At 44.3% G+C, this 12,004-nt stretch overlaps 1 protein-coding gene across 1 annotated transcript in view; it reads right to left on the bottom strand.

Annotated features, from left to right (window-relative positions):
- Positions 1-12,004, bottom strand: part of LOC141111765 (uncharacterized) — a 35,102-nt gene that overhangs the window by 3,371 nt on the left and 19,727 nt on the right. Inside the window, exons 4-7 of the mRNA XM_073603905.1 lie at positions 9,535-9,592; positions 5,479-5,540; positions 3,135-3,197; positions 1,150-1,317 (exon numbers count right to left, since the gene is read on the bottom strand). Of these exons, the coding sequence (XP_073460006.1) occupies positions 1,150-1,317; positions 3,135-3,197; positions 5,479-5,540; positions 9,535-9,592 (351 nt within the window). The remainder of the gene's footprint in view (positions 1-1,149; positions 1,318-3,134; positions 3,198-5,478; positions 5,541-9,534; positions 9,593-12,004) is intronic.

Here is a 12,004-nt window from a genome sequence, read left to right on the forward strand (position 1 = left end):
AAGAGGCTGATGAAACAAAGATTGAACCCTTTGGCCTGAATGGCAAGCATCATGTCTGGAGGAAACCAGGCACCGCTCATCACCTGGCCAATACCATCCCTACAGTGAAGCATGGTGGTGGCAGCATCATGCTGTGGGGATGTTTTTCAGTGGGAGGAACTGGAAGACTAGTCAGGATCGAAAGGAAAGATGAATGCAGCATTGTACAGAGACATCCTTAATGAAAACCTGCTCCAGAGGCCTCTGGACAACAGACTGGGGCGAAGGTTCATCTTCCAACAGGAAAACCACCCTAAGCACACAGCCAAGATAACAAAGGAGTGGCTACGGGACAACTCTGTGAATGTCCTTGAGTGGCCCAGTCAGAGCCCAGACTTGAACCCGATTGAACATTTCTGGAGAGATCTGAAAATGGCTGTGCACCATATATTTTCAATAAAACTCTTTGTACAAGAAAATGGCTGTGCACCGATGCTCCCCATCCAACCTGATGGAGCTTGAGAGGTCCTGCAAAGAAGAATGGGAGAAACTGTCCAAAAATAGGTGTGCCAAGCTTGTAGCATCATACTCAAAAAGACTTGAGGCTGTAATTGGTGCCAAAGGAGCTTCACCAAAGTATTGAGCAAAGACTGTGAATAATTATATACGTGGAAATTGTTTTTATTCTTAAAAAAAGTGGACGGTGTCAGTAGAACAGTGGATGGTGTCAGTAGGACAGTGGATGGTGTCAGTAGGACAGTGGATGGTGTCAGTAGAGCAGTGGATGCACTGTATATTGAAGAATGGAGTAATGAATAGTTGTTGCGTGCACTTTATTTGTAACAATATATTGTCCTGCTTTTTTTTTCTTCTGCTCTGTTGCTACATGCCAGGTCCTGCACTGCCATCTTCTTACATCATCAGGAGCTGGCTGTCTCCTATGGGTTCTTGCAGCCAGCCCCCTGATGACGCAAGTGTGCTTTAGATTGCCCCGTAGCCTCCTGGGATGCGTGATGTGAGTATCACAGTGAGGGGTTCTCACATTACTAGCTACCAATACAGCAATGCCTGGATGGAAAACTAAAGTACTGAGCAGGTGGACTGTGCTCCATGTATTCATCTCAAGGTGTAACCATCAATCTCACCTACAGGGGACCTTTAAAGAGTTACCTCTTGTGTAGTCCATGTGATTTGAGAACATGAGGACAAAACAGTCCCTACTATGCTATTTACACCAAAATACACCACGTTGCTCAGGTTGGTAAATAAATCCGATGATCTGATGTCTGGATTTGTAAGGGTGTCCGTTAACTGATCCAGAAGAGACAACGTATAGTTCTGCAGGCAGAGAAACACAATGTTAGTCTATATCGTTCTGTAAACAAGACAACTTTAAATTGGCTAAGCCACAGGTTCACGTTATTGGCAACCCAACCAGCTGTTTATTATTATTATACAGGATTTATATAGCGGCAACAGTTTGCGCATCGCTTTACAATATAAGTATTCTATTCAATCCTTTGACGCTCCTTTCTGCCACCGGGAGCAAAGAATAATACCTGCAGATGTGAAGATCACGACTTGCTACCCTTTCTGCCTAATCACCTCCAAAATGGTGGTGCTTAGTGATTGGCCATTCAGGCACCCGGTGCTGTGACATGGTGGACAAAGGGAAAGTTCCGCATAAGTCCCAGCTTAAAGGGCGTCCATTCTTCAGTCCTGTTGGCTGAACACAACAAGAAGATAGGCACCTGGTGGGACGGCTGTTAAACAGAACGTGTTGCTTTGCCTTTCACAAGTACAAAAACACGGGTTAAGCACAAAAGCATGAGGCTTAGTTCAAAAAAAGGCCAGGATTAGGAAAGAGTAGGAAAGGGTCCAACCTATGTTGTGCCCCTGCTAAGGAGATTCGGTCTCACTATCAGTCCCGGCAGCCGTTGTCACTGGGACAGAAAGCAATGGAATGTTCAATATTGTTGCGTTGTCAATGGAGGAGAAGTGAAAATGTTCCAATGGAGAGACCTGTTCTGATGACAACTATCTAAGATTCCAAATTTTCTTTGGAGAGATTTCTTCTTATTTTCTGCTGTGACTCCTGGACAAAAAGTGAAGGAAAAATTCCCTGATGGGACAAACAAGCAGAAAATTCCTGCCAGTTAGACATGTGCGTTTTCGTTTCGATACATTTTTTCGGATGAAAATTAAATTTTCGGAGATTCGGATGTTTACGAATCTCCGAATAGTCAGAGTAACGAAAGTCAATGAATCAGAAAAAGATAATTCTATTGAAAATTAATGAATGCGTTTGTTTCTTTCGGATGACGTTACATGATGGGATAGTAGTTTGGTCTCATGGGGAAATGAATTCAATTTTCAAATTTGTTCGATAATTCAGATTCGGATAACAAATGGATCCGAATTTCTTTCCATTCTTTTCATTCGGATGCACATGATGCCAGTCAATATTGTCCAATTGGCTCAATTTGCGGGGTAACATCATCTTTCACATTATACAAAAAAATTGGGCTAGCACTACTTTTTTTAATTCATGAAATTGTATTTTTTCCCAAAAAATTGTGTTTAAAAGAGCGCTGCAGTGTGACTTAAAATATTGTAACAACATTTTATTCTCTAGGGTCTCTGCTAAAAATATATATAATATATATATATAAGTAGGAGTAGCTCCTTACTTAACCCATTCACAATTTTTTGAGTGGGTTTTTTACTTAAAGGAGCAGCTGCCATATGATTTGTAAAAGGTTTAAGGTTGGGGTCATTTGTAATTTTTTTAAAATAATTGATCGAAGATGATTTTGATTGATTGATCTGTTTAGCACTACTTTGCACATGCCATAGAGATTGTCTGTATTTTTTTCAAGAAGTGAGAAGTAAAGCACTCCAATGGCTACTCAAAAATATCCAGAACAATAGACAAAAATAAGCACATTAAAACCAATCTTAAAAAAAAACAATTTGGCTGAAGTTATACTTTAAAAACTATTTGTGCAGCTCCATGAGTGATGCTATATAAATCCCTATTAGAAAGGCTGCAGAGAAGGACAATGCCAGCAAAAATACATAATTAAAGAGTGTCAGATAATAAATGAGCGATGACATAAACATTGAGGTATAGAAGACATTATCTGGAGTGTCACCAGTTGTGTTGTATTGGTGTCCTCTTCATCTTGGATCCAATGATTTAATAGGATGAGCAGGCTCTGTAGTAAGAAGATACAGATACAGGAATAATATAAGTACAACTATAATCACAATCACTATATGGATACGGCTCCTATAGCTAATTCTATATAATTTATATTGGTAATATGCATGGCTACCCCTAAATATAGTGTGACCATAATACATATAGCTATATCTACTCTATACCTGTAACACATATAGCTAGAGCTACACTATGGGGGTGATTTACTAAATGCAAATAGACTGGTCACTTTGCAAAGTGCAGTTGCTCCAGAGCTTAGTAAATCCCAATCATGTGCAAGGAAAAGAAAAAAAAAACTAATTTTTTTTCTTGCACGTGATTGGATGATGAAAATCAGCAGAGCTTGCCCTCATTTACTAAGCTCTGGAGCAGCTGCTCTTTCAGAGGGCAACTGCACTTTGCAAAGTACACAGTCTGTTTTGCCTTTAGTAAATCAACCCCTATATCTATAACAATGGTTCTCGACCACCAGGCCGAGGGCCCACTTTTGGACCATGACCTACCTTCTCCTGGGCCTCCAGCCAGCAGCAGATACCTTAACCTCCCACAGTGCCTCTTAGCACCCATCCCCCCCCCCCCCCCAACCTCCCATAGTGGCCCAAAGTGCCCCCAGGCCCCCTAAGAGCCCTCCACAGCACCCCCAATCTACAACAGTGTTCCACATTGCACCCCAACCTTTCACAGCGCCCCCCCCAACCTCCAACTATGCCTCCCAGCCTACTGCAGAGTCTCCAGCCCTACACAGCGCCCCCAACCTCCAACAGTGCCCCACAATGCACCCCAACCTTTCACAGCGCCCCCCAACCTCCCACAATGCCTCACAGCCTACTGCAGAATCTCCAGCCCTCCACAGCACCCCCAACCTCCAAAAGTGCCCCACAATGCACCCCAACCTTTCACAGCGCCCCCCCCCAACCTCCCACAATGCCTTCCAGCCTACTGCAGAGTCTCCAGCCCTCCACAGCACCCCAAACCTCCAACAGTGTCCCACATTGCACCCCAACCTTTCACAGCACCCCCTCCAACCTCCAACTATGCCTCCCAGCCTACTGCAGAGTCTCCAGCCCTCCACAGTGCCCCCAACCTCCAACAGTGCCCCACAATGCACCCCAACCTTTCACAGCACCCCCTCCAACCTCCAACTATGCCTCCCAGCCTACTGCAGAGTCTCCAGCCCTCCACAGCACCCCAAACCTCCAACAGTGTCCCACATTGCACCCCAACCTTTCACAGCACCCCCTCCAACCTCCAACTATGCCTCCCAGCCTACTGCAGAGTCTCCAGCCCTCCACAGTGCCCCCAACCTCCAACAGTGTCCCATATTGCACCCCAACCTTTCACAGCGCCCCCTCTAACTATGCCTCCCATCCTACTGCAGAGTCTCCAGCCCTCCACAGCGCTCCCAACCTCCAACAGTGCCCCACAATGCACCCCAACCTTTCACAGCGCCCCCCAACCTCCCACAATGCCTCCCAGTCTACTGCAGAGTCTCCAGCCCTCAACAGTGCTCCAAAATTCCAGCAGTGTCCCACAGTGTCCCCCCAAACCTTATACAGTGCCCCCCAGGCCAACTGCAGCATCTCCAGCCTTTCATAGTGCCCCAACCTCCTCCAACACTGTCCCACAGTGCCCCCTAACCTCACACAGTGCCCACAGCTCTCTATAGTGCCCCCAACCTCCAACGGTGTCTCATAGTGCCTCCCAACCTTCCACAGTGCCCCCAGTCTACTGCGGAGCCTTCAGTCCTCCACATTGTCTCCCAACCTCCCACAGTGCCCCTCAGCTTCCTCCAGAAATAATATCCCCTACAGAACCCTCAGTCTGCTACAGAGTCCCCTAACCCCTCCGCCACCCCCCTCATGCCCCCCCCCCCCCCCCCCCCACAGTGACACTGAGCCCCATCCAGAGTCTTCCAGCATTTCAATACATGTTTTCAATTCCCATACTTTTACTGTGTGAGTATAATGTGTATTGCTACACCTACCCTCTAAATTTAGCATAAAATGCTATAGCTACACCATAACTGCAACCCATATAGCTTTATCTCCTCAACTGAATACCTACAGTATATAACAGCTATATTTACTCTGTAACTGTAAGTGTTCCTGCACAGGGCTGGCTGAGCCAATTCAACGTAAATAAGATATTTCCTCTGCCCAGGTGCAGTGTACAGTCTCCCATTAACATGAAGGGCTGTGCAATTGTAAACATGAGTACGGCATACAGTTTATACTGAACAAGCTCAGCTGCCTGTGTGCTCCTACTGGTATACTTACTGTGAGGTTGTGACCCCCTATAAGGGGTTTCTGAACTTGCTGAAATGCCATTTGGAGAATATCTAAAAGTTGAATGGAGAGACACAGTCATTTAAGTTAAAAAGACATTTACTAAATATACAGTGCATCCGGAAAGTATTCACAGCGCTTCACTTTTTCCACATTTTGTTATGTTACAGCTCTATTCCAAAATGGATTAAATTAATTATTGTCCTTAAAATTCTACAAAAATATCCCATAATGATAACGTGAAAGAAGTTTGTTTGAAATCTTTGCAAATTTGTTAAGAATAAAAAAAGGAAAAAAAATCCCATGTACATACAGTGCCTTGAAAAAGGTATTCATACCCCTTGAAATTTTCCACATTTTGTCATGTTACAACCAAAATCTTAAATGTATTTTATTGGGATTTTCTGTGATAGACCAACACAAAGTGGCACATAATTGTGAAGTGGAAGGAAAATGATAAATGTTTTTCAAATTTTTTTACAAATAAATATGTAAAAAGTTTGGCGTGCATTTGTATTCAGCCCTCTTTACTCTTATATTCTTAACTAAAATCTAGTGTAACCAATTGTCTTCAGAAGTCACCTAATTAGTAAATAGAGTCCACAGGGATAACGTTGTGGAGAAGTTAAGCAGGGTTAGGTTATAAAAAATGTCCCAATATTTGTACATCTCACGGAGAACTGTTCAATCCATCATCCGAAAATGGAAAGAGTATGGCACAAAAGCAAACCTACCAAGACATGACTGTCCACCTAAACTGACCGGCCGGGCAAGGAGAGCATTCATCAGAGAAGCAACCAAGAGGTCCATGGTAACTCTGGAGGAGCTGCAGAGATCCACAGCTCAGGTGGAAGAATCTGTCCACAGGACAACTATTAGCCATAAGAAGTCCCGTTTGCATTTTGTGAGAAGCCATGTGGAGAACACAGTAAACATGTGGAAGAAGGTGGGTTCAGGTCTGGCTGGGCCACTCAAGGACATTCACAGACTTGTCCTATAGCCACTCCTTTGTTATCTTGGCTGTGTGCTTAAGGTTGGTTTCCTGTTGGAAGATGAACCAGACTGAGGTCCAGAGAGCACTGGAGCAGGTTTTCGTCAAGGATGCCTTTGTACATTTCTGCATTCATCTTTCCCTCAATTCTGACTAGTCTCCCAGTTCCTGCCACTGAAAAACTTTCCCACAGTATGATGCTGCCACCACCATGCTTCCCTGTAGGGATGGTATTGGCCAGGTGATGAATAGTGCCTGATTTCCTCCATACATGATGCTTGTCATTCAGGCCAAATAGTTCAATCCTTGTTTCATCAGACAAGAGAATTTTGTTTCTCATGGTCAGAGAGACCTTCAGGTGCTTTTTGGCAAACTCCAGCCAGGCTGCCATGTGCCTTTTACTGAGGCGTGGCTTCCCTCTGGCCACTCTACCATAGAGGCCTGATTGGTGAAATGCTGCAGAGATGATTGTTCTTATGGAAGGTTCTCCACTCTCCACAGAGAAATGCTGCAGCTCTGTCATTGTGACCATCGGATTTTTGGTCACCTCCCTGACTAAGGTCCTTCTCTCCCTATCGCTCAGTTTGGCTGGATGACCCGCTCTAGGAAGAGTCCTGGTGGTTCCAAACTTCTTCCATGTACGGATGATGGAGGCCACTGTGCTCATTAGGGCCCTCAATGCTGCAGACATTTTTCTGTACCCTTCCCCAGATCTGTGCCTCCATACAATCTTGTGTCGGAGGTCTGCAGACAATTCCTTGGACTTCATGGCTTGGTTTGTCCCCTGACATGCACAGTTAGCTGTGGGACCTTTATATAGACAGGTGTGTGCCTTTCCAAATTATATCCAATCAACTGCATTTACCACAGGTGGACTCCAATCAAGTTGTAATAACATCTGAAGGATGATCAGTGGAAAGAGGGGGCACCTGAGCTCAATTTTGAGTGTCATGGCAAAGGCTGTGAATACTTATGTACGTGGGGTTTTTTAATTATTTTTTTTTGGTAATATATTTGCAAAGATTTAAAAAAGACTTCTTTCAAGTTGTCATTATGGGGTATTATTTGTAGAATTTTGAGGAAAATGATGAATTTAATCCATTTTGGAATAAGGCTGTAACATAACAAAATGTGGAAAAGGTGAAGCGCTGTGAATACTTTCCAGATGCACTGTATATACAATATATTGATATTAAAAGGACGTTTTGCTTGCAGGAGCAAGACTGAAGTCAAGTGGTAGACAAAATTACTGAAGGACTCCCATGTAAGAACAATGTTGGAGTTGTGGTCTGGATGAATCCAGCTGAGGCCGCTTTTACCTGCTAACCACTTGGGATGGGTGAGGTGTGCGGCGGCTAGGCTATCTCTTCCTATGTCTGCAGCCTGCACCCTAACTAGTCAGCAGCATCCAACTCATCTGACCATGACAGCCTGAGTGGGGACCCTTAACCATTTATGGTAGGTCACAACAATTTTTATATATATTTCCTAGTGTACAAGATGATAGATAGATAGATAGATAGATAGATAGATAGATAGAGAGATAGATAGATAGATAGATAGATAGATAGATAGATAGATAGATAGATAGATAGATAGATAGATAGATAGATAGACAGACAGACAGATAGATAGATAGATAGATAGATAGATAGATAGATAGATAGATAGATAGATAGATAGATAGATAGATAGATAGATAGATAGATAGATAGATAGATAGATAGATAGATAGATAGATGCACAAACAGACAGGGAGGGACACTGATCGAAATTCAGCTGGCCCCTGCTAAACCAGCCAAATTTGGATCCATCTATGGCCTTAGTTTTGAATTTGGTGAGACAGGAATAGAACTTCTACTGGGTAATGTGTCTTGTGTGAATAATGTGAATAAGACATTGATTGCATATTTCATATTTCCCTATTAACGTTGTCTAGTTGCCTCAAAACCTCTAATATCCTGGTTATCTTGGTTACTGTAGCTGACTTGTACCAAAGGAATGTCACTGCAAACTGACCCAAGTCCTTGAAAGGCCATAGTGTTGCTTGCAGTGGGAGTCAATCATATTCTTACATTCAAGTCCTATATCAGGACCTTTTGAAGAGCGAGGGCCACTTAAGTGATTTGGTAAATGGTAGAGGGCCACAATGAAATGAAACGGTTCAGAATTTTAATGTTTTTTTATTTTGAATAGTATAATAAATATCTTCCTCCTGCAGCCGCTGAATTCCAGCGGGAGAGGAGTAGAAGCCGGCTTTCAACGGGTGCAGGAAGAAAATGGAGAGGATTGGTTCCTGTATATGTCACCCCCGCCGTCCCTCCTGTCCAAGTGTAAAGCGGAATTTGACAAGGAGGCTTCATGGGCCCCCTGGAGCATTGGGCGGGTTCACCATTGCTCTCCAGGCTGCTAGAAAGGTCCCAGCTGAAGTGCACGTGGTATCACTCCTTCTGGGACAAAAGCTCATGCTACAGAGGAAGCATCAGCTTATGTGGCTCCTTCTCACTCTGCAGCTGTCTACTTCCTCCTTTGCCGGCGCCGGCTCGATGCACTCTGAGGCTCTGGGATGGCAGGCCGGCAAGCCCAGATTGCGTTCATCAGGTTGCTGAACCCAGGCATGCGCTTCTCATGTTTGAGGTCAGTGGCCACATCAGAGGACTTTGAGGGCCACATGTTGAGCACCCTTCACCTATATATACTATAGGAAAAGCTTGGAGTAACTGTCTCGTCTCCAGAGCTGCATCTGGTCTGATTATCTGGGCACGCCGTGCAAGCGGGAGGGCCCCGTAGCGGGAACAGCATCTTTAGTTAAGTATTCTTATATTTTCTAATATTATTTGTTATCTGTGGTCTCCCATTGCACATATTGAATACAACCTCCAAAACATAAACTATCACGTATCCGTGATAACATAGACATAACAGTCATAGCTGTCATAAAGGTGATTTGTATTTATGGCTTCAAAGTATGGAGCGGCAAAATAATTTTGAATAAACAAGCCGAGGAAAGACAGTAGCCAGAGGTACTAGTGAGACTAGAGGTCTGCTCTATGTACCTGGAGCGTCAGCCTGCGAGATAACAAACCTCTTTGTTCTCCTGGAAGATAGCTGTCTCTGTAAAACAATATAATGGCAGTTAGTGGCAGTTTTCTGTTTATTTAAGAAGGAGCTGTTCCTAGAATATAGTATGGAAGATACAAGCATAACAAAACAGTATTATGTTTGGAATGACAAGAACATAACAATAATAATTGTTCATGATGAATGCAAGCAGACAACTGGCTTGTGGGGAGGTGCAGCGTGGTGCGGCGGCAGTAAACACTCAGAGTCCAGTTGCGGAGAACAGGACTTGTATTAATGTTACAGTTCACCAATTCACAACAAACCCAGCGGGAAAGTGTCCGCAACCTGGAACACTCACAGAATGCGACAGCGATGTGCAGCAGAGCAGGTCTTGGGCATGTCATTAGCATCTGTCTTGAGGGGCGGAATGCGCCCTGGCCGGTCCGTACCCAAATAGAGAAGTGTCCAGGAAGGACCATTTCCTATCCTTTCTCTACACGTCCGGAACCTCTCTCTGCCGCAGGGCAAAAGGGGCAGCAGCCCAGGGCCCTGTCATTATTGTGGGGCCCAAAGCAGCTGCCTCATACTTGCCAACTATGCTGATTTAAATTCCCTCGTTACTTGAGGTTTTAGTCCCGTGCTGTGTCCCAATATCTCAGTGTGAAGTGCTGCTACTAATGCTGCCCAGCTCTGCCCTTTTGTTGTGTACAGATGACTCACCTGCAGACCCTGTGTTTACATGTAAATTATCAGCATTCATATGTAAATAGCGGCAGCATTCATATGTAAATAGCGGCGGCCGGCGGCATTGATATGTATATCATGACCCCTGAGGTCACATCCACAGTAATCTCTAGCAGCAAATCAACAAGCAGAAATTGTGTGCTGTAACCTCTAGCAACTAATCAGTGAGCCATAATGTGTGCTGTAACCTCTAGCAACCAGTCAGTGAGCGGTAATGATACACTGTAACCTCTGGCATCCAATCGCAATCGCTGCCTGGTCTGATTCAGTAAACTGATTTTGAGTCCAGCTGCTATTTATTGTATGTCTCAGAGCAGATGGAAAGAGAAACTGCATGGGGGGGCCCCAAGAAAAGTTTTGCCCAGGGTCCAATCAATATTAAAGACGGCCCTGTATGCTTCAGTTTGTGAATGAACAGGAAGCCACTCAGCACAACACTTCCCATTTGTTCACTCTCCAGTGCAGCTGAGGCTGCAGAGAACTGTCCTCACTGCCTTTTCTCTGTCTCAAATATGAGACATCGGGGGTCTGTTTAGACTCTCGATATTTCACCAAACCCCCCCCCCCCCTTCCAACAGGGCTGCTAAAAAAATGATAAAAAATAATATTGTAAAAGACAATAAAAAATCTACTGACAGCATCCACTGGCCTATCGACACAAATCTCTGTTCTGCTCATATATATATATATATATATATATATATATATATATATATATATATATATATACACACACATGTGTGTTTGTGCCCTGGGGTGCACACCCTAATACAATAGGTTGTGGGTGTGACCGAGGCACTATGGTCACAGTATACACTTTAATTTTATAACATAAACGTTGTAATAACAATACAAGCAATAGTTATATATGAAAATCCAATATAAGCCTACTTAAAAAATCTGCTTTGTTGTGAGTGCTGCCTGTCTGCTGCCTGTCTCTTTCCACAACTTCCTGGTTTCTCTGCAGGCTTTGCATCTACTCACTTCCTGTTTACTCTTCATTTCTAAGGACTACATATCCCATGGTACCTTGCTTCCTTGCAAGTAGTGACTAAATCCGCCTCCTGAAACTCCTCCTCTCAGCACCTCCTGTAGTTCAGAAGACGGGCTCTGTGAAATGTGTGACACAGAAGTACCTGCTCATAGAGCATAGTGACTACATGTCACCGAATTCAAGGAAGTAAATGCGCGGGGATCTTCACAAAGTAAGTTTGGAAACCTCAAGATGGTTCACATGAAAGTGATACTAAAGTCTTGTTTTTTGTTTCTTTAAAAATAACAAATATTATACTTACTTACTCTGTGTAATGGTTTTGCACAGAGCAGCCTGGATCCTCCTCTTCTCGGGTCTCTCTTCGGCACTCCTGGCCCCTCCCTGCTGTCGAGTGCCCCCACAGCAAGCAGCCGAGGCACTCGTGCAACATCGCTGAATAGAGATTGGGCTCAAGTAGGTATTAGGGGGGCTGAGGGGGGCTGCTGCACACAGGTGTTTTTTTATCTTAATGCATAGAATGCACCCTCTGCCTTTACAACCACTTTACAGTGGTTGTAAAGCAGGGGTCTCAAACTGGCGGCCCTCCAGCTGTGGCGAACTTACAAGTCCCATCGTCCCTCTGCCCGTGGGAGTCATGCATGTAACTGTCAGCCTTGCAATGCATCATGGGACTTGTAGTTTCCCAACAGCTGGAGGGCCGCCAGTTTGAGACCCCTGTTGTAAAG

The sequence above is a fragment of the Aquarana catesbeiana genome, linkage group LG11 (assembly GCF_042186555.1).
Source record: "Aquarana catesbeiana isolate 2022-GZ linkage group LG11, ASM4218655v1, whole genome shotgun sequence".
Classification (NCBI taxonomy): domain Eukaryota; kingdom Metazoa; phylum Chordata; class Amphibia; order Anura; family Ranidae; genus Aquarana; species Aquarana catesbeiana.